The following is a 23,327-nucleotide window of genomic DNA, read 5'->3' as shown; positions in this document are numbered from 1 at the left end:
ATGTAAATCAAAACTACAATGAGATATCATCTCACACCAGTCAGAATGGCCATCGTCATAAAATCTAGAAACAATAAATGCTGGAGAGAGTGTGGAGAAAAGGGAACCCTCTTGCACTGTTGGTGGGAATGTAAATTGATACAACCACTTTGGAGAACAGTATGGAGGTTCCTTAAAAAACTACAAATAGAACTACCATATGACCCAGCAATCCCACTCCCGGGCATATACCCTGAGAAAACCATAATTCAAAAAGTATCATGTACCAAAATGTTCATTGCAGCTCTATTTACAATAGCCCGGAGATTTAAACAACTTAAGTGTCCATCATCGGATGAATGGATAAAGAAGATGTGGCACATATATACAATGGAATATTACTCAGCCATAAAAAGAAATGAAATTGAGCTATTTGTAATGAGGTGGATAGACCTAGAGTCTGTCATACAGAGTGAAGTAAGTCAGAAAGAGAAAGACAAATACCATATGCTAACACATATATATGGAATTTAAGGGAAAAAAATGTCATGAAGAACCTAAGGGTAATACAGGAATAAAGACACAGACTTACTAGAGAATGGACTTGAGAATGTGGGGAGGGGAAAGGGTAAGCTGTGACAAAGCGAGAGAGAGGCATGGACATATATACACTACCAAATGTAAGGTAGATAGCTAGTGGGAAGCAGCCACATAGCACAGGGAGATCAGCTTGGTGCTTTGTGACCGCCTGGAGGGGTGGAATAGGGAGGGTGGGAGGGAGGGATACGCATGAGGGAAGAGATATGGGAACATATGTATATGTACAACTGATTCACTTTGTTATAAAGCAGAAACCAACACACCATTGTAAAGCAATTATACTCCAATAAAGATGTAAAAAAAAACACAAAAAAACCTTAAACGTATAGAATGGTTCATTTTAAATGTAAACTCAAAACCAATTTCAATACGTTGCACAAAGAAGAATTGATTAGAACCTGTTTATGTGGATTTTGAAGATGTAATCAAGAGGAGATGACATGTGAGTTGAATTCTGTATGATGAATATGATGGTGCCTGGTAGTAATGGAGGAGAAGAGCATCCCCAAAAGAGGAAATATTATATGATAAGGAAAAAAGATTGAAAATGCAGGTTCATTTAGGCAGCTCAGTACTCCTGGGTATTAATATACTCCATATATTTTGTGTGATAGGTAGAAGAATTCAAAAGAATGAAATCTTTGTATGTCATGTGAAGGAGCTTGGATTTTATTCTCAGTGTAATAAGGGATTCATAGTAAGGATTTCAACCGGGAAAATGATATGATTAGATTTGCATTTCAGAAAGAAAACTGGCAGGGACAGTTTAATTGTTTGCCAAATATGATGAAGCTGTCAGATTCTGCCAGTCTCTGTCCCTATAAATGAATGGAGTTTTCTCCACTGCATACTATGGACTTATTGTGAGCATATGTGAAACTTTTATTACATTAAGCCACTGAAATTTAGGAATTCATCTGTTTCAGTAGCTAGTACTACCTTCATTAAATAATAAACATTGGTACCTTAAAGTTGGGTCATACTGAAATAAGAATCTGAACACATGACATTGGTTTGGTTAGCCAGTAGTTATTAGAAGGAAAAGAAAAACTTGTATGAGAATTGTTTAATTTGGAAACAAAGTAGTAAAGGAATGATGGAGATCAGATTCTTGCAGTTTTTCAGGATTTGGAAAAAAGAATGCTTCTAGATCCCAAACTGTAAAAGATGATGTATCTTAGTCCTTTCAGGGTATTATAACAGAATACCGCAAACTGGGTGTCTTATAAAGAACAGAAATATATCTCTCACAGTTCTGGAGACTGGGAAGTCCAAGACCAAGGTGCCAGCAGATTCAGTGTCTGGTGAGGCCCTACTTCCTGGTTTACAGATGGTTGTGTTCTCACTGTGGCCTTACATGGCAGGAGTGAGGGAGCTCTCTGAGATCTCTCTTATAGAGGCAATAATCCCATCCATGGGGTCTCCATCCTCATGATCTAATCACCTCCTGAAGGCCTTGCCTCTTAATATTATTACATTGAGATTAGGATTTCAACACATGAATTTTGGGGAGACACAAAGATTTCATCCACCTCACAAATTTATGTTATTCTCACATGCAAAACACATTAAATACATCTCAATAGCCCCCCAAATCTTAACTCATTCCAGCATCAACTTTAAAGCCTAAAATCCAAAGTCTCATCTAAATATCATCCAAATCAGATATGGGTGAGACTCAAGGTAGGGTTCATCCTGAAGCAATTTGCTCTCCAGATGTGAACCTATGAAATAAAATGTTATGTGCTTTGAAAATACAATTGTTGGACAGGCATAGGATAGACATTCTTATTCCAAAAGAGAGATATAGGAAAGAAATAAGGGATAACATGTCCCAAGTAAGTCCAACTACAAGGCAAATGCCATATGAGATCTTAGGGCTCCAGAATAATCCTCTTTGGCATTATGCTCTGCCTTTCCATCCAGGTCAAGGTCCTGCCTTCTGGACACACTAGAGGAGATGCTGTCACCATCTGGACCCACTGAGTTAAGTGTCCTACTCCTTCAGCTTTCTGGGCAGCGATTGGGCACCAAGACTCTGAACAGCCTCACCCCTATGGCTTAGGGCAGAAGTCACCTAGCCTGTTGAAAACAAGGCAATCAATTGTCCTCCCTTTTTAAACTGAAAGTGGTAGACCCAGTGACCTCTGAATCACCTTCTGGGTCATTATTCCCTTATCTGGAAGAATGGAACCTGGCTTCTGTTGAGATGGCTGTTTAGGACCATGATTCACACCCACACTAATCTCCTTAACAAATGGTTGCCTGGCCACACCCTTAGCTCTTCAGGCTGTTATAATAGAATACCATAGACTGGGTGACTTATAAACAACAGAAATTTATTTCTTATACTTCTGGAGGCTGGGTAGTTCAAGACCAAGTTACCAGCAGATTTGGTGTCTTGTGAGAGTCCACTTCCAGGTTCATAGGTAGCTGTCGTCTTGTTGTGTCCTCAAATGGTGGAAGGAGAGAGAAAACTCTCTGTGGCCTCTTTTATAAATGGACTAATCCCATCATGTAAGATTTTTAACTACTAGTTTAATTTCTTTACTTGTTACAGATGTATTCAGATTTTCTATTTCTTCTTGAGTCAGTTTTGGTAATTTGATTCTTTCTAGTAATTTTAAACTTGTTTATATTATTTCCTTATAATTATTTTCATTTCTTTAGAGTTTCTTCTTTCTTTCTTGATTTTCAAATTTTGTGTCTTCAGTTTAGATATTTCTGGTGCATTTTTCATTTCAATATTTGCACTTTTAACACTAGAATTCCCACTGGCTTCTTTTCTATAATTTCTATCTCTTTATTGGTATTCACTCTTTGATGAGTGATTGCCATACTTCCCTTTAATTCTTTAAACATGATTTCCTTTAGTTCCCTGAACATATTATAACAGCTTCTTTAACATCTTTGTGAAGTTCAACATCTGGACTTGTATAAATAATAGTTTATATTGATTTTTTTCTTATATATGTGTCACATATTCCTGTTTCTTTACATGTTTTACAATATGTTGTTGAAAACTCAACATTTTAAGTAATATGTTGTAGCAACTCTGGATTCTGGTGCTCATCCCTACTGAATCTGCAAGTTCTTGTTGTTTATTAGTTAATATTTGTATCCACTTACCTGAACTAATTCTGCAGAGTTCGCCTGTTCTGCAGTATGTAACCAGTGATCTCTCTTTTTAATTTGTCTATTTATTTGTTTATTTTTCTTATTAAGCTTGAGATCCTAGTGGTCACATGTGGGCTAGTATAACTTAATAGTCAAGAAATGTCTAGCCAGAGATAGTACTTTAAACACCTTGATTCAGTAAAGTTTCCACTCTTTGTGACACATGTGGGTAAAGATTGAGCTGTAATTCATATTTCAGACAGTTTACAAATCTGTCCCAGTTTTTACCTTTTTTGGGTCTTGTCATGTCTTCTATGCACATGCACATGGCCTCATGTTCATCCAGGAACATGGAGATAACTAGAGCCCTCTCCAGTTTCTCCTAAGTTTTTGTACATCCTTGTGAATATATATGCACAGCCTTTGAAACCACCTAGGATATGTGGTAGCTTATCAAGCCCACTATGGCTGTCTCATTCTCCAGATCTTCTTGATAAATTCCTAGCATGTCTGCTCATCTGTTGCTTAACCCCACCAGTATCCCATCTTCAAGTAGCTGCAAGGTTGGTTGCCATCAAGATCAATAAAGTTTTCAGTAATGATCTTGGTCATGGAGATTTTGTGTGCTCTGCTATTAATCAGGTTGATGCTGTCTAGCAATAAAATTGATAGTTTTTATGGCTTTCTCAGCTCCTAGAACACTATTTCTGATAGTTTGGGAGCAGGGTTAGGGAATTTGGGGAGAGAGGAGTGGGATCTGTCTTATGGCAAAACCCCATAGATTGCCACTGTTTTTACATAAGTTTTGGTAATTTTTCTTAACTTAAATACATGTTTCACAATTTTTTTGTATTTTTTTAAATTTCAGAGAACCAAAATGGTTATTTTTGAGAAATTTGTTGTTTATTGTTTTTGTGGGGAGATATTTTGCAGATCTCCTCATTCTACCATTCTGCAAGTGTTATTTCTCATTGACATGGTATATCACATCATGTCACCTTGCACCAAGGGACTTATTTTACAGTGAAGTTAATATGGCAGTACACTCACAAGCATGGGATCCGCTACACACCACCTTATCCTGAAGATCCTTGCCTGAAAGAACAGTAGACTAAACTCCTAAAAAATGAAGAAATAATACCCTGCAAAGAAAGGGTGCTAATCTTTAGAATGAGGTATAGTCCTTAAAATATAAGCATTATGTGTCATTGTAACCCCAAGAGATAGAATGTGTGTCTGGAACAAAAGTTGTGAAAGCAAAATTGGGCCCACGATAGGGTTGTGGTAAAGAATATTACAGACTGGGTGACTTAAAAAATAGACATTTATTTTTCACTGTTCTGGATGGTAGAAGTCTAAGATCAAGTTATGAGCAGGTCTGGTTTCTTCTAAGGACTCTGTCCTTGGCTTGTAGGTGGCCACATTCTTGCTATGTCCTCACATAGTTTTTTCATAGGGCACACACATCCTTGTTATCCCTTTTTGTGTCCAAATCTCCTCTTTTTTATAAAACTGCTAGTCAGATTAGATTAGGGCCCCCCCCTTACCAGCCTCAAAATTGCCTTATTAAAGTCCTTATGCCCCAAACAGCAACATTCTGAAGTACTGGGGCTTAGGGCTTCTGGGGGACCACAATTCAGCCCATAACACCGCATTTACCTATCCCTCTAGGTATCCACTTGATAATTCATGAGTCTTTTCCCTAAAACTCTAGGATCTGTGAGTCCAGACATTTTCATTCTCAGAGGAATGATCCTTCTAACAAGGGATATAGTAAGACTAAATCTAGGACTAATATAGGGTAACTTTGGGCTTCTTATGTCAGCATACAGTCTGGCAGAGATAATTGACCCTGATTATTAGGTAGGATTGTTGTTTTATAATTAGGAGAGGAAAAAATGTATTTGATATTCAGTTGCCATTGAGGCAACTGGTGGTATTCACATGGCCAATTTTAACTGTAAGTGAGTAATTACAGCATCTACACCTGATAAGTGCATGGTAACCTGAGGCCCAGGTACCAAAAATCTGCAAGACTGGGGTCTGAGTCATCCTATTTTGCCAGTCTCTAGTCCAGCAAAAGTTTTATCCAAGAGTGAGGGGAATCTGGAAGGAGGAGTAAAAAAGGGAAGCGATAGTGCTAGTTACAGCCCTGGTACTAACTGCAGGATCCATGTCAGTGGACTGTAGTTTTCCCAGTAACTCTACTATTGTAAGTTGTCGCAGGAATTTTGACCAGAGAATTCTAGGTAAGCTATGCCTGAATGATGCCCCATCCAGATTTCCCTTCTGAGTTTTGTGTTCATTGTTCATTTCTAGCTGCTGTATTAACTGCTACAAAATAGTAGATACCATTCCTTCTATGGAAAATTGTTCTTGTCTGATTGGAGCTACCTTACACCAGAAGTTATACACACCTGCCCAAACCTGAGGGAAGCTCACAGTGAGTGACTTCCTAATATGGGAACTTAAATGCTGAACCTCTTGCTTCAAATGTAGATAGTGTAGCAGAACAGTTTGTTCTCCTAGCTTCCCACCTTCCACCAAGTAGTTCAGGCAAAGACTAGGCTTGACCCGAACCCACATTTTTACGTGGCACCTTCCCCTTCCTTATCTTAGTCCACTACAGTTTTCTTGAAAAGTTCTCCCTCAATAAATTATGTGCACTCAGACCCCTGATTCAGGCTTTGCTTCTCAGGAACTTGATCTAAGACATTACATCTGGGATGGAGGCAACAGATCTGGGGAAATAAAGGATTTGTGTTTTTAATGATAAGAGGAACATCAAGTTGCATATGAGCTCAGGTGAAGGAAACAGGCACACATTGAAACAGTCAGGAGATGAGACACTTTTCACCTTGATTTGAGATAAGACATTTACCTGCAATTTGAGGAAAAATAAAGTTGGAAGAGTTATTCTTTATCTTCATGATAAAAGATTATGTTAATAGTATAATGAAATGTTTTTATATAGAAAAATGATTTGTAAGTTGAGCAGCATTATGCAATCTAACCAATGATTAGACATTAGAGATACTGTCACTTTTGAGATACATACATAAGTGTGTAGATTTCCTATGCTTAAATGTCACAGGTAGACAATCTCTCTAATTTGCTTTTCAATCTGTAATTTTGAGGAAATTTTCTAAGACTTTTCATTACCTACTTTTCCATTAAACCCTGTTTAAACAACATTGTAGCCTGTCTATAAATACTTTCTACTTATTATATCAAATTTAGTGCTTATCAGAAAGTATTAAAGCCACTGTTTGGCTGAAAATACAACTGCTATTAAGGCAAAATTCCTAATACTTCTCGCTAGTTCTTATGACTGCATATCTTATCACATCGTCTACATGGGCATTGATGGAAACTGTCTAATACATACATCAAAGCAGCTAAGAGTGAGTCATAGATCTTTATTAGGCAATGTAAAAAGACCAGAGTGGTAGAATGCAGAGCAACAAAATGCGGAGTTGTTAAAGTCCATGAACAATCAGGAAATTAGTAGATGAGCAAATGTTGACACTTCAGTTCTTAATTATCCTAATTAGAGACCATCAGAACAGCAAAATAATGTTTATTGAGCCTGGCAAAGTGAAACATTTTCATTGTGTTTATTGCTTGTTTTGGCAGCCATGTTACTTTGTTGACTCATGCTGTGTAGTTAACAAAATCTCATAAGCTATTTTATATGAACTGTGGTTAAGTCAGGCCTCTCTCTTCCTGCCCTTGTAATATTGCTATTTTGAGCCCAAACATAAGAATTTACATTTTCCATCTACCCTTTATCTTATTAATTTTGGCTAGCTGCACATGGTCAAGTCCATCTCTTAGTCGATATAATTATAAATAGTATTTCTTCATTAAATAACAACACAGGACACATTTCTTGTATTCAACATTTTCACAGCCTAGAGGGAGAAGGTAACATTTAGATAGATTATCATAAAATCATGTGCTATATAAGTTATAATGAAGTCTGGACAGAATTTTGTGGAAGGTGATATTTGAATTGAGTCTTGTAGCATGAGAAAAATATACATAGAACAAAAAGAAAAAGAAGGAAAAGTCATTTCAAGCTGACAGATTGAGGGAACAGTCTATACAAAGTATTCTAGGGCAACCCCCCCCCCCCAGCATTCTGAAAATTATTGATTTTTTTGGCTATTTTCTCTTTTTTTAATAACCAATTCAGCTAAATTATTTGACTCAACATCCCATACTGAATTATGGCTTTTTCAGTTTCTTCTACAATCAATATTATGATTGGGAAAAAAAAAAAAACTAAAAAATAACTCATCGTTACAACATTAGAGAGGTATATTAAGAAGTGAAAGTTACTCTTTCTTCCCTTGAAATACTTGATTAGGTAAACGTTATAGGAAAGGTAAATGGGTAATGCATTGTTTTGGAGGAAGGATATACTTTACAATGGGAAAGATTCTCAAAATATAGTGGCCAAAATACTAAAAGTTTTATTGTTTTATTACTTTCTCCTTAGATTTCAGAAATATACCTAGATATGCACCCATATGTGTTTCTCTTCCTTGATCTTGCCTGGAACTAGATCTGCCCATTTAAGCTAAGAAGCAAGAACCCCTCCTTTGGGGGCAGGTTTATTCTTTACTGCATTGATGTGAACTTTCTGGGTTTGTAAGGCATCTCTGCTCCGCAAATTTGATCAGTGACCCAGTTTCTTTTTAAATACGCCTGGGCATTGAGTTTTCTAGGTGGTAGAAACTGAGAAAGGAAGAGAATGTGGTGAACAAAGCACATCCAAACATCTTAAGCCGCGTACCTAGTACATTTCACATCTGTTCCTATCTCACTGTCAAGAACCTAGTCACAGGCTTCAGCTAACCCGAGTGGTAGGGAAGTGTCCTGGGCCCAGATATAAATGCAGTGACATGGAAGAAGTCAGCAGTCTCCACCACAAGTGGGGGACTCCCTCAGATGCTTTTTGTTTCCCTCACAAAAACATGCACAGTCTTCTAGAAATACAACCATTTCTATTATAAGTCCATAAACATTGGTCCATGTAATTTAAATTTCAGTTTAAAAGCAATGGCTGTCTGGTTCTCATTCTTGGTAGGTAACCTATTTTGTCTGACAACAAACTTCTAGAATTTTCTCTTTATTGTTAGTTTATACATTCATTTATAGTGCAGTATTTATATATCTATTGATTACTTTTTCTATAGTCTTTTCATTTCCATTGAACTTTTATTATTCAGTTGTAAGACTCTCTGGATTTTTCTTTTATACATATTTTTTATTCTCACTGATAATGCCCAATCCTTTGGATTTTTGTTTTGAACTGTCAAGTACTCCCACAGGTTTTAGGCCTACAGCAGCAATGAACAAAAAAGTTCCATCCCACCAAAAAAGTTCTTTCTTACAGCTTATATTACATTATGATACTGTAGATAAGAAATAAGAAAAATATATTTCATGTCAGATAATATTAAGTGCTATGAAGAAATATAAATTAAGGGAGGGAAAGAAGTACGGAGAGAGAGGTAGTTACTACTATAGGGCAGTCAATAACGGTCTGATTGTAAAGGTGATATTGGATCAAAGGCCTGAATTAGGTGAGGGAGCAACCCTTGTGGATTTTTTGGAGAAGCAAGTAAAGGAAACACCAAAGACCTAAGGCCAGGAGCATGGCTAACTGCTTTGAGGACCAGAATGAGCACGAGGGAAGGATAGAAGGGTGGTGGTTAGATAAGTAACAGGGTGCCAGGTGGTAGGGAGTCTTGTGGGACTTAATAAGAAGTCAGTTTACTGAGTGTGGTAAAGAGCCACTGACATTTTTTGAACAGAGCAGTGATGTGATCTGTCTGGTGTTTTAAATGGATCACTCTGAGGTGATATTGAGAATAGACTGTGGAGAGACATAGGGGAAAGCAAAGAGGCATGTTAGCAGGTATGGTAACATCAGATTAAAGAATGTGTTGTCTAGTTCAAGGTATTAGCAGTGGAGATGGTAGGAAGTGGTTAAACTCTGTATATATTTGGAATGCAGTGCCAAGTGGATTTGTGAATAATTGTGTATAAAATGTGAAAGACAGAGAGAAGTATTCAGGAACCAATTGGCAGTTGCAGAAGAATATAGCCATTTTCCGCCAAGATGGAATCTACTTTATTTTCTTTTTCCTCTTGATTTGTTTACATTTCATAAATCACACTTTGGACCACCTGGACAACAGATGAGTCAATAAGTGGTGAGGTGTAGGGAGAAGATTTTGTTTTGTTTTTTTCTCCAACCTGCCAAATAGGCTAGAACTCTGGTACTTTTCCATTTTGGAGTGGTTGTGTTAGAATTCTGGGTCAGTGTTTTTCAAATTGTGGTTCCCAGATCATCAGCCTTAACATAACCGGGGAATTTGTCAGAAATTCAAATTCAAAGGACCCTTCTCAGACCTAATGAATCAGTCTGGGGATGAAGCCCAAGACTCTTTATATTAACAAGTCATTTTGTATATGCTCAAGTTTGAGAAAAATTTCTCTAGCTCTCTGCTACTCAAAGTGTGGTTCATAGAATAGCAGTAGCATTACTTGAGAACTTGTTAGAGATGCAAAAGCATGGTCCACTCCAGACATATTGAATTAGAATACTCTTTTCAACAATATCTTTTGGTGATTTGTATGTACCTTAATATTGAAATGCACTGCCTAGGTTTTCAAGCTTCTCCAGGTGTAAGCAAGCAGCACTCAACAGCTACAGAAAAAGACAATACTTCAGTGAACAATGCAGCCTCTGTCAGCAGAAGCAGGACTCTTCACTAAAAAGGCTTGCACCATGGTACTGTCTATTTTTTCTTATCTAAGACATCAACTGTGGGAGAGGGAAGCCACTCCTTCCTTATTCCTAGAAGGCAGAAGTTTCCATGTCCTATAGCTGAGTCACTCAGACAAGGAATTACATATTAGCCACAGAGAGAGAGCAAGGTCAAGAACTTGTCCTTTTAGTTCTTATTGCTGAAATTTTCAACAAATCCTATCATGTACTTGGGAAAATTTACCTGATTCTACAATTCATCCCGAAAAACAAAATACTTAGACTAGCCAATATAATACTGAAAAACAAAAATGTTGGAGGACTTACACAAGCTGATTTCAAGACTTACTTTAAAGGTATCACAATCAAGAGAGCATGGCATTGGCGAAAGAATAGACACAAAGATCAATGGAACAGAGTAGAGGGTCCAGAGAAACACCCACAACATCCACACAAATATATTCAACTAAATTTTGACAAAGGAGACAAGGTAATTCAATGAAGAATGTGTAATCTTTTCAACAAGTGGTGCTGTAATAATTGGAAGCCCACATGCAAAAATAAATAAATGTTACAATTTTCAAAAAAGTTATTAAAAATGTATCATGGACCTAAATGTTAAATGAAATACTACCAAACTTCTGGAGGAAAACATAGGAGAAGTTCTAGGTGACCATGAGACTGGCGATGAGTTTCAGAGACTGTTATGGGTTATATTGAGTCCCCCCGAATTCATGTTAAAGTCCTATTCCCCAGCACCTCAGAATATGGTCTTATTTAAAAATAGGGGTGTGGGGCTTCCCTGGTGCGCAGTGGTTGAGAGTCCGGCTGCCGATGCAGGGGACGAGGGTTCGTGCCCCGGTCAGGAAGATCCCACGTGCCGTGGAGCGGCTGGGCCCGTGAGCCATGGCCGCTGAGCCTGCGCATCCGGAGCCTGTGCTCCGCAACGGGAGAGGCCACAACAGTGAGAGGCCCGCGTACTGGAAAAAAAAAAAATAGGGGTGTGGAAAATACAATTGTTTAAGTAAAGATGCGGTCATTCTGGAGTAAGGTGAGCCCCTAATTCAATAGGATTGGTGTCCTTATATAAAGAGAAAATTTGGACACAGGGAGAATGCCAAGTGAAGATGGGAGTTAAGCCACCACAAGCCGAAGAACTACCAGAAACCAGGAGAGAGGACTGGAGCACATCCTTCCGCAGCACTTTCTGAGGAACTGTGGCCCTTCTGACCCCTTGATCTTGGATTTCTAGACTCTAGAACTGTGAGACAATACATTTTGTTGTTAAAGCCACTCAGGTTGTGGTACATTGTTAGAACACGCCTAGCAAAATAATACAGATGCAACACCAAAGTCACCATCTGTGAAAGAAAAAGTTGATCACTTACATTTATTTAAGTTAAAAACTCCTTTGCAGCAAAAGCCTGTTAAGAAAAACAAAATGCAACCACAGATTGTGAGAAAATATTTCAAAATCACACGTTAGATAAAAGAATGTATAAAAATTATATAAGCAACTCTTAAAACACAACAAGAAGATAAACAACTTAATTTAAAAATGCACAACTGATCTAACACATATGTTACCAAAGAAGACATATAGATGGGAAGTAAGAATATGAAAAGATGTGCAATATAATTTGTTATTAATAATTGCAAATTAAAACAACAATGAAATACCACTGTATATTGATTACAATGACAAAATCCAAGAAAATACAATTCCAATGGCTGACAGCAATGTGGTGCAAGAGGAACCCACATTCATTACTGGTGCCAATATAAAATATACAGCCACTTTGGAAGACAGCTTGTCAGTTTCTTAAAAAACTAATTATAGGGCTTCCCTGGTGGCTCAGTGGTTGAGAGTCCACCTGCCGATGCAGGGGACACGGGTTCATGCCCCGGTCCGGGAAGATCCCACATGCCACGGAGCAGCTGGGCCCGTGAGCCATGGCCGCTGAGCCTGCGCGTCCAGAGCCTGTGCTCCACAACGGGAGAGGCCACAACAGTTAGAAGCCTGCGTACCGCAAAAGAAAGAAAGAAAAAAAGAACTAATTATAGTTAGTCCAGCAATCACTGTTCTAGATATTTACCCAACAGATCTGATAACTAATGTCCACATAAAAATCTGCATACAAATGCATATAGCAACTTTATACATAATTGCTTGTAACTTTCACAATATCCAGTATGTCAAAGGAACCCAGGAGCTAATTGTGAGAGCTTCCAAGGGCCAAAGTTGGAAGAATTTGAGCAATAAAATAATGCATTGTTAGATTATAACCCAAAGTATAAAAGAAATATGCATGAGTCCATACTGATGTAAATAAATGATTGAATAAATAACTAAGTGGAGGAGAATGGATATATCTACCATGCAGAAGAATTTCAGATAATTTGTGTAGATATTCTGCCTTTAAAGAAGTAGAGCATAGCTTCCCTATGCTTAATCGTGAGTTGTGCATAGTGAATTTCTTCCAACAGTAGAAATTCATGGAAAGGAGAAAAGTTGATAAAGTTTTGGTTGATAAAGGGCTGTCTCTTCATAGCTGAGAACTCTGACATATACAGCCTCAACCAGGCGATCAAGGTTAACACAAACAATGATAAATCACGCTTGTATTATGTACTCTTTTTGCGGTATGCGGGCCTCTCACTGTTGTGGCCTCTCCTGTTGCGGAGCACAGGCTCTGGACGCGCAGGCTCAGCGGCCATGGCTCACGGGCCCAGCCACTCTGAGGCCTGTGAAATCTTCCCGGACCGGGGCACGAACCCACGTCCCCTGCATTGGCAGGCGGACTCTCAACCACTGCGCCACCAGGGAAGCCCTGTATTATGTACTCTTGATATGATGTGATGGTATTAGCACTTTGCCCTGTGGTCTTCCTTCCAAACACACATAGTTACTGTCTAATCATGAGAAAAACATTAAACAAATCCCAATTGTGGGATATTCTACAAATACCTAATGAACACTCCTCCAAACTGTCAATGTCATCAAAAACAAGGAAAATCTGAGAAACTTGTTTAGCCAAGAGAAGCCTAAAAGTCATGACTACTGAATGTAATGTGGTGTCATGAATGAGATCCTAGAACAGAAAAAGAACATTTGGTACAAACTAAGGAAATCAGAATAAATTATGAACTTTAGCTCATAATAGTGTATCACTATTAGTTCATTTATTGTAAAAAATGCACCAAAATAACACAAAATGTTAATAATAGTGGAAACTGGGTATGTAGGGCATGTAGAAACTCTGTACTATTTCCTCAACTTTCCTGTAACACTAATACTGCTTTAATATAAAATACTTATGTTTTATAATGTTATAAAATGTATGTCATGAATTTTTTAAAGTCATAATATGTTTTATTATGATATGTATGGGTGTTTTTAGGTATTATATTCACTTTTACATCTTGAGTTTCTCCTCATATTGGCCAATTAAGATTTTCTTGAAATATTTAAAAAATCAACCAGAAAGTCAAAGCTTCAATTAAAAATGCACAATCACAATAGTTAAACAGAATGGTGTACACAATAATCAGCTGTTTTAGAGATATCAGATTGTGCACTGTATTCATGTTTAACTCCTCAAGTGCAACACCAGTTTTTAATTGATAAACTTCATTTTTTAGAACGTTTTTAGGTTCACTGCAATAACTTTTAGATGTAATTTTGCAACTGAAAAGAGTCAATAACAGTTGCTTGCTTGGTTGATTATATGATAAATATTTTGTTCCCTACTATGTAACACTTACCAATAAATGCCAATAGTAATTGCAACAAAAACTTTTGCTTTTAAAGCTGGGTAAAAGGCAGAAGTAATCATGTAATCATCTTGTAATTATATGGTACTTACTATGCAATTACATAGTAAATACATTGTAAATTCAAAATAATTACATGGTTATTTGCATTATGCATAGTATCTAATCTAATTTTGACACATAAAACAGTGGTAGCATCCAAAGGGTTACCCAAATTTCTCCCACCTACACCACAGGATCAGGAATAATGGAAGTAATTAAAGGAAGTCCTTTAACAAATGCATGATAGTATATGATTGGAAACTATCCATTCATATTTATGACATAGGTAGAATTATAAATTAGTGCAGAATGGGATTAGCAATTAGACTATAAATTATCAATTAAAGTTTATGCTAACAGTGATTTTGGTGTTGGTGATAGCAAATGATATTTTATCAAAAACAATTAAATGAAGACTCTTTAGAAAAAAAATTGCTATAATGACATCATGTGTCTTATAATGGTTGATAAAGGGCCGTCATTTTGCAATTTTAATCATCATGATAGTAATTTTAAAAGAAACATTTGAATGTATTTAGGAATATTTACAGAAGCTTGTAATATGAGTCCCTAAAGTGTTTATGCCCCTAAATGAATATTTTGGCTTTTGAAAATAGAAACAATGTAGTTATCTTTAGAAGTAAGTTGCTTGAGAGACTGACTTCTTCTGGAATTGCGGAATAAGAAGCACAATAGACTCTCTACCCAACAAAACAACCATTTATATACAGAAAATTTTATTTAAAAAAAAAACTAATTTAAGTCTCTGTAAATTATCCTAAGGGCATACAGCAAGTGGAAAAATATTCATTCAATAAAATCTACTAAATTTTAAGTAATAACAATGAGGGTCTGTGGCATTTGAGCCACAACCCATTGCCTCCCCACACTCCAAAACCTTCATCGTACAGGCTGCCTCTCCTTCTGGTTTCCAGTCTAAGAAATTATATTGTCACAAGATGGCTAGACTCCTGGTATTTCTCATTTTCCTCAACTCTACATTGCTGAAGCTGTATCTTGGGCCCACATGGCCAAGAGGGCCAAGGCTCCCTTCTATCCCCAAGTTCCCACTCTCTCAGTGAAAGCACAGGCACCAGAAAACCAGAATACTGGGCCCCATTCACCCCCACTTCACCTTGCTTCTAGGGTGGAGGTTCCAGGGAAGGGAAAAGCCAAGAAGACTAGGGAACACTCTCCACCCTCTGCCCAGCACCTGGTCTTAGAGCAAGGGTGTAACTCCAGGAGAAATGGGTCATTGTCCCTGGTCCCAGATCTTGTGCAATTATGCAAAGGTTATACCCTATAGGGTATAAGACACACTAGAGGACAAAAAAACTTCCCAGTCCTGCCTGAGGAATTGATTTTATTTGGAAGAATGTGAAGAATCCTGTGCCTGTGAGAGAAAGGGGAGATGTCACAAACAACAGTGATCTTGGCTGAGAGCAGCTAGAAGGGTGCACATAGCTTTACCAGTAGCAAAAAGTTGAGATCATGGAGCAGTCACAAGTTTAACAGAGAGAACCAGGGATCACATCTAACCCCAGAGTACAGCAACACTCTGCACACACTTCAGGTTGAACCAACCAAGGAGCAATCAGAGCAGAAGACAGAAATTAAAACATTCCCCAAGTCACACACATAGCTAAGGGCAGAAGCCTCACTGAAACTAAGGGCTTAAGCACGACTTCTAACCAAACATTGGCTGGACAGTAAACTACTATGACAAAAAGTAATTATTAATAAGCCAGGTTTAAAAATAAAATCACACCCATCCTAGGCAGACTGGAAAACTGTGTGAATTCCCAAGTGGTCTAAAAAGTGATCATACAGGGAAAATCCATGCTACTCCTTCTGGAATGAATGAGGTCAGGTCGGGGTGCAAACATGTAATACACTCTTTGAACTGTGGAAGCAGCCTCTAACCATACATGCATTGAATTGCAAAAGGCAAATGTCTAACAGGCCAAGGGGACTTAAGCACATCTTTTGACCAATAAGTGACTTATGCTGACCCGGGACAATTTCTGGGTAATCAGGTAAAAAAGATAAAGACCACCTGAGCTGGGTTGTCAGAGACAGCACATTGCAATGGAAATAGACTTCATAGAGTTAGTTCCGCCAACTTACTAAGCAAATAAATAGTAATTAAACAAACAATAGCAACCCTCAGGATCAGGGAGAGTTAAGATCCTGAAGTGTTACAATATATTATCTAAAATGTCCAATTTTCAAGAGAAGTTATGAGGCATGCCCCAAAAGAGGAAAATGTGACATGTACACGTGGAAAAAAAGGCAATTCAATGAGGAAACAATAGTGTTTTCAACAAATGGTGCTGAGACAATATCTACATGCAAAAGAATGAATTTGGACTCCTACCTCACACCATAAAAGAAAAAAATTCACTCAAAATGGATTGTAGATCTAAAGGTAAAAGATAACAGTATAAAACCTTTAGAGGAATACATAAGTTCTTGTGACCTTGGATTAGATAATGATTTCTTAGTTAGACAATGATTTCTTAGATATAATACCAAGCACACAAAAAGACAGATAGTGCAATTTAAACCCAGGCAGATGATTTGAATAGTCATTTCTCAACAAGGACGTGCAATGGTTAATAAGCTCATGAAAAGATGCACAACGATGTTAGCTATTAGGGAAATGCAAATCAAAACCACAGTGATTTAACATTTCACATCTACTAGGATAGCTACAGTCAAAACGACAGATAAAACATATTGTCGGGCTTCCCTGGTGGCGCAGTGGTTGAGAGTCCGCCTGCCGATGCAGGGGACACGGGTTTGTGCCCCGGTCCGCGAGGATCCCACATGCCGCGGAGCGGCTGGGCCCGTGAGCCATGGCCGCTGAGCCTGTGCGTCCGGAGCCTGTGCTCCGCAACGGGAGAGGCCACAGCAGTGAGAGGCCCTCGTACCATAAAAAAACAACAACAACATATTGTCAAGGATGTAACAAAATTAGAACTTTCATACATTGTCAGTAAGAATGTAAAATGGTGCAGCCACTTGGAAAATAGTTTGGCAGTTTCATAAAAGTTTAGCATAAATTTACCATATGATCCAGTAATTCCACACCTAGACTACATAAGAGAAATGAAAAAGTATGTCCATATAAAGATTTTTACATGAATGATCATAGTAACAATATTTGTAATAGCCCAAAAGTGGAAACAATGCAAACATCCCTCAGCTGATGAATGTATAAAAAGTTGTGGTTATCCCTACAATGGAATAGTATTTGGCAATAAAGAATGAATAAAATATTGATACATGTTGCAGCATGGATGAACCTCTAAAATAAAGTACTAAATGAAAGAAGCCCGATGCAAAAGACCCCGTTTTGTATGATTTTATTTATGTGAAATGTCCAGAAAAAGTAAATCTTTAGAGACAGTAAGTATATTAGTAATACCAACTCTGGGACTGGAGTTGGAAACAGGAAGTGACTGCAGTGGGCACCAGGTATCTTTTGGAGGTAATGGAAGTCTTCTAAAGTTAGAACATGGTAATATTTGCACAACTCTATAAGTAAAAAAAAATATTTATGGTACATATATGATACTTCAATAATTTTTTTAAAGTAGTTTCCTTGGTAAATAACTATAGTTATTATATATCATATCTCAAGTCAGAGATAGATACTCATGCTAAATATAGGATGACATATATATATAGACCCCCTCTTTGCTTCCCACTTCATCACACCTTCTTTCAATTATTTGGGAAATATTGGGTATCAGTCACCATAGCAAACTGAAACTAAGAATTGTAATCCTATATTCTGATCTATTCTAAGCAATAGGAACAAATCCATTTTAAGTATAGTAAAAGGATAGGCAAATTTTATATTTTTGTTTGATTTTTCTCATAGATGTTAGATAAATTTCCATGTGTCATGAGAATTGTTACCTCAAATTTAAATTTCTTTTTTATTCTTAGAGAGAATTCTGCACTTAATTCTAGTAAGCAATGTGATCTAATATCAACTTTTAGTGAATTTTTGCTGCTATCTTAAAAATACATCTTGCATAATGTATTATAATATGGATTAAATCAAAAGGCGTAATGTTAACATCCAACCCTGTTGTTTATTCAAGTCAATCTACTTATATATACAAATCTGATATTTACTTCTTAAAATATTTAACAGGCATAAGTGCCCATAAATCAGCTATGACAATCACTGTTAAAGCAATCAATAGTAAGGAATATGCATTAATTCAAATAATATTGACAGGCTCATGAACCTGCATCAGTCTTCCGTGAAGTAAGAGAAATGAGACATCTTCCAAAAAATCAATATTTTCCTTTTTATGTCATTTACTCGAAGATTATCAATAATACATTACTTTTTTACCTTATGTGTCAGGGTTCTAATTTTTAAATACAGGCATCTTTACATTTCAATGTAAAATGATAATCTACAAGAAACTGAGAGGCTAAAAATCATTTGATGGAAATATTTCTGGAAGTTTAATCATTGCTCAAAAACAAGTATATGTATATATACTTACTCACACTTACATATATATATATATATATATACAGTTAAACATACATATACATGTACTGTTGATGTATTTTTGTGTACAGTAGCATAAGAAAGCTTTGTGTTTTTTTAAAATGCTCCTTCGTTTCATTCTAAAGGTAAATTGTGTGAAAGAAATAGCAGAAATATCAACACACATCTTTTTTAACCCTTGTGAACTGAGATGTTACACAGGTACATACTTAGGTAAAATACAAAATGTGAAATTACCACAGTCATTCATCAAAAAAGAAACATTTTAATTGGTTATAGGTGGAAAATACCTACTTGACAGTCAGTTTCTCACTTTTCATGTAAGTGCTTTGCTGCTTGGATGCCTAATCTTGTTTAGTGTAAGAAAAGTAATTTGACATGAAAGTACCTAGATGGCTGCCGAAAATTAATTGCCAATTAAAAAAGAAAAATGTTTGTGCTACTCTATAAACAAGCCAACATATAAACCTTTCAGTCTTGTTGCTTTATTTATGTCTTTATAGATCTGGTTTCAAGCTATTTGCATACAATTTACAAATTCATATTATAATTCCCCAGTATATTTATGATTTCATAGTTGTATATATTTTACCTCCATGAGAAATATTTATTTCTGTCTGCTTCTGTTGCTTATTATTTTAACAAAAACATCACATTGCATTTGATAGTTTATTTATCTTCTTTAGAATAAGACATTTTTATTTGTAAAGGAGAAAGAAAATATTTTACCACCCCAAAGAGGCACAAATGAGTACATGCGTGTATGCACACACAACACAACACACACACCACACACACACACACACACACACACACACACAGAAACCCAATTTTAGAAAATGCTCTGTACCCTTCAGCTCTATGTTGGTCTCCAAAATATTGAGGACACCAATTTTTAGAGATAAGAGGAAGAGCTTTCTCATATGAAGGAAACTTTCTTTGAGAAATTAATGGATTCTGCTTAAGTTCCAGTACCTGAGTTCTTGTAAACTATTGTTCATTTGGAAATCTAAATTGGCAAAAAGGAAAGATATTTGAATTCTTTGTTCTCTCCTCTAATAGGATAATTTGAGATTAAAGATAAAATCTGGAGCCACATAGTAAGAGAAAATCAAATGAAGAGAAAAAAATACCAATGTTCTAAAAATGTTAGAAGGGAAACCAATAAATATATATATATATATATATATATATGTGGGCTTCCCTGGTGGTGCAGTGGTTGAGAGTCCGCCTGCCGATTCAGGGGACACGGCTTCATGCCCCGGTCCAGGAGGATCCCACAGGCCGTGGAGCGGCTGGGCCCGTAAGCCATGGCCGCTGAGCCTGCGCGTCCGGAGCCTGTGCTCCGCAACGAGAGAGGCCACAACAGTGAGAGGCCCGCGTACCGTAAAATATATGTGTGTGTGTGTGTGTCTGTGTGTGTGTGTGTGTGTGTGTGTGTATACTATATATATTTTTATATGAAGGATGGAGAAATATTGAAGAAATAATGCTGCTTGAGCCTAGATATGAGTAAGTTAGATGATCCCAGTAGTATAAAATATAAAATATTATAAAAAATAAAAGACAAGACTCAATCCAGGTTTCTACAACATTGAGTTATGTGATGCACAGGAGTTCAAATCCTGTGCAACCTGATTGCGGCACTTTCAAAAGTCCAACTATATTCTCTCTTAGTTAAGAATTGCAATTTTATTTTTTAAAATAACTGTCAAAGACCATTTTATATTTGTATCAAAATTTTGTAGGGTTGTATATCTCATTAACACTATCCTGCTTACTATCTGTCATATTTTCATACTTCATATTTTAACATTTCGGCAGCTTTTTCTGGCTATGTAAAATTACCAGTGAGATGAAAGGGGTGATTTGTTCCAGATCAAATATTCATCAATGCTATCATACTGCGCCGGGGGTGGGAGATGGATGACAAAAATAATATATTTGTTTTATCTCTGGCATCTGTCCTGGCTTTTTCTTCCCTAATACCCTGGTTATGGAGGTTGTGATGACTATGGTGGCTATAATAATTCTGGTTATGGGCATGATGGCTTTGATGATAGAATGAGAGATGGAAGAGGTATGGGAGTTCCAGGCTATGGTGGAGCTGCTAATGTAAGTTCAGATTTTCATGGTGGTCATATTGTATATATGAGAAGATTACATTTTCATTCAATTGAAGATGACATTGCTAATTTCTTCCCAGCACTAAATCCAATACTAGTTTATACTGATATTGGAGCTGATGGCAGAGCAACCAGAGAAGCAGATGTACAGTTTATGACACATGAAGTTGCAGTAGCTCGCCATGTCTAAAGATATGAGTAACATACAACATCAATACATTGAATTCTTCTTGAATTCTAGTCCTGAGGTGGCTTTGGAATGGGAGATTCTGGAATGGGATGCTATGGCAGAGATGGAATGTATAAAAAGGGAGATTATGTATCTATGGGGAGAATGGGAATGATGAACAACTTACAATGGAAGATACAGTATTCCTGTTGGCTTAGGTGGTGGTGGATGCAGTGGAGGTTACCATGGGCAAGATGGCAAGAATGAGGTGAATGGTGTGTGATGTACCGAAGCATAGCCACCAAATGTACAGAGTTCTGACCACAGCATCTGGTCTACTAAGCTTTCTTACAGATTTAACTTCTTTTGTATTTTAGGAACTTTATACTGACTGAAGGAATATGTTTTCAAAGTATTATTTGAAAAAGCAACAGATTGTGATGAAAAAAATTTTTCTGTAGGTTTTAATTATTGCATACGTTGACTTAAAAGTAAAATTTCATATAAAAAAAAAAAGAAAAGAAGTATGTTATATGGCCCTCATCACTTCGAAACTGAACTACTGTAAAAGCAGTCAAGAATATATATCTTGAACAAGGTACCGGGAGAAATTTAGCTATTAGTGTAGCAGGGTCATGAAGGAGAGGCGGCGGCGGGAGATCGGAGGCGGCGGCGGAGGCGTGAAACTGCGGTAACTGCCCGCTGGGCTGTTGGTGTGTCTTTGTGGGAAGGGCGTAGTTCCTAAAGCCCTCTCCCGGCAGCGGCCGGGGCTCGGGGTTGAGAGCGGCTGTGGAGTCGCCTCCCCCGGCCCCTGGCTCCACCATGTTCCGCAGGGAACGCCTTAGCGTGAAGCCCAATGTCAGGCCTGGAGCAGGCCCCAGGGGCTCCACCGCCCTCAATCCACAGCGTGAACGAGAGGCTCCCAGGCCGCCGAAGCCTGCAGCGGCCTCTGTCGCGAAGCCAGCGGAATCCACAGATGTGCCCCGGTGGATTGCGGGGAAGCGGAGCCCCGAGAAAAGGCTCCCAAGAGCAGTGATGAAAAGACAGATGGTGGGAAGGATGTTGAAGAATCCAGTAAATCTTCCTCTACCGTTTCACAGAGAAGAAAGCGAGTATCAACTACTTTTAGTCTGGTTAAACCTAGTGTCAGTGTTCCTTCAGAACCTCATCCTTTGTCTACAGTTAATCAAGAAGCTCCACGGACACATCCTGTTCTAACAAAAGAGAAACAGCCATGCTCAGACAGATATCGAATATATAAAGCCCAGAAACTGAGAGAAATGTTAAAAGAAGAATTGAGGAAAGAGAAGAAGCAATGGAAAAACAAATATGCTGTAAATGAAAGTCAGAGGCCACCAGATCGTTCCAAAATGACTATGAGAGACTTCATATATTACCTGCCAGATAACAATCCAATGAGTTCTTTACTGGAGCAAGAAAAGAAAACTGAAAAATCATTGACACCAGTCCAGACAAGAGAGCAAGAAGGTAAGAGTACTCCTGATGGTGAAGATAATGAAGAAATAGAAGAGGAGATGGATGATGGGTCATTGCTGGTTCCTCAAGTAAAAGTGGCAGAAGATGGTTCTATTATTTTGGATGAAGAAAGTTTAACTGTAGAAGTTTTAAGGATGAAAGGCCCCTGTGTTGTTGAGGAAAATGACCCCATATTTGAGCGTGGTTCTACAACTACATACTCCAGCTTTAGGAAAAACTATTACTCTAAACCATGGTCAAATAAAGAAACAGATATGTGTTTTTTTAGCCATCAGCATGGTAGGAACTGACTTTTCTATGATTGGACAGCTTTTTACTCACAGAGCCAGGATAGAAATTAAGAGCTTCCCTGGTAGTGCAGTGGTTAAGAATCTGCCTGCCAATGCAGGGGACACGGGTTCAAGCCCTGGTCCGGGAAGATTCCACATGCCGCGGAGCAAGTAATCCTGTGTGCCACAACTACTGTGCCTGCGCTCTAGAGCCTGCAAGTGACAACTACTGAGCCCACGTGCCACAACTACTGAAGCCTGCATGCCTAGAGCCTGTGCTCTGCAACAAGAGAAGCCACTGCAATGAGAAGCCCGTGCACCACAACGAAGAGTAGCCCCTGCTCACCACAACTAGAGAAAGCCTGCGTGCAGCTACGAAGACCCAACACAACCAAAAATAAAAGAAACAAATAAATAAATAAATTTTAAA

At 37.8% G+C, this 23,327-nt stretch overlaps 1 protein-coding gene and 1 pseudogene across 1 annotated transcript; both read left to right on the top strand.

Moving 5' to 3' along the window:
- The first annotated feature begins 20,833 nt into the window (after positions 1–20,833).
- On the top strand, positions 20,834–21,414 carry LOC137211051 (heterogeneous nuclear ribonucleoprotein H3 pseudogene; annotated as a pseudogene).
- A 539-nt stretch (positions 21,415–21,953) lies between these two features.
- LOC137210955 (transcription factor TFIIIB component B'' homolog) lies at positions 21,954–22,930 on the top strand. The gene is given in 2 exon segments (XM_067713034.1): positions 21,954–22,113; positions 22,116–22,930. Coding segments are annotated over 2 exon segments (963 nt in total). The 3' UTR covers positions 22,919–22,930.
- Positions 22,931–23,327: the final 397 nt, after the last annotated feature.

This window comes from Pseudorca crassidens, chromosome 18 (genome assembly GCF_039906515.1).
Source record: "Pseudorca crassidens isolate mPseCra1 chromosome 18, mPseCra1.hap1, whole genome shotgun sequence".
In the NCBI taxonomy this organism is placed as follows: Eukaryota; Metazoa; Chordata; class Mammalia; order Artiodactyla; family Delphinidae; genus Pseudorca; species Pseudorca crassidens.
This window is presented reverse-complemented; position numbering and strand designations above follow the sequence as displayed.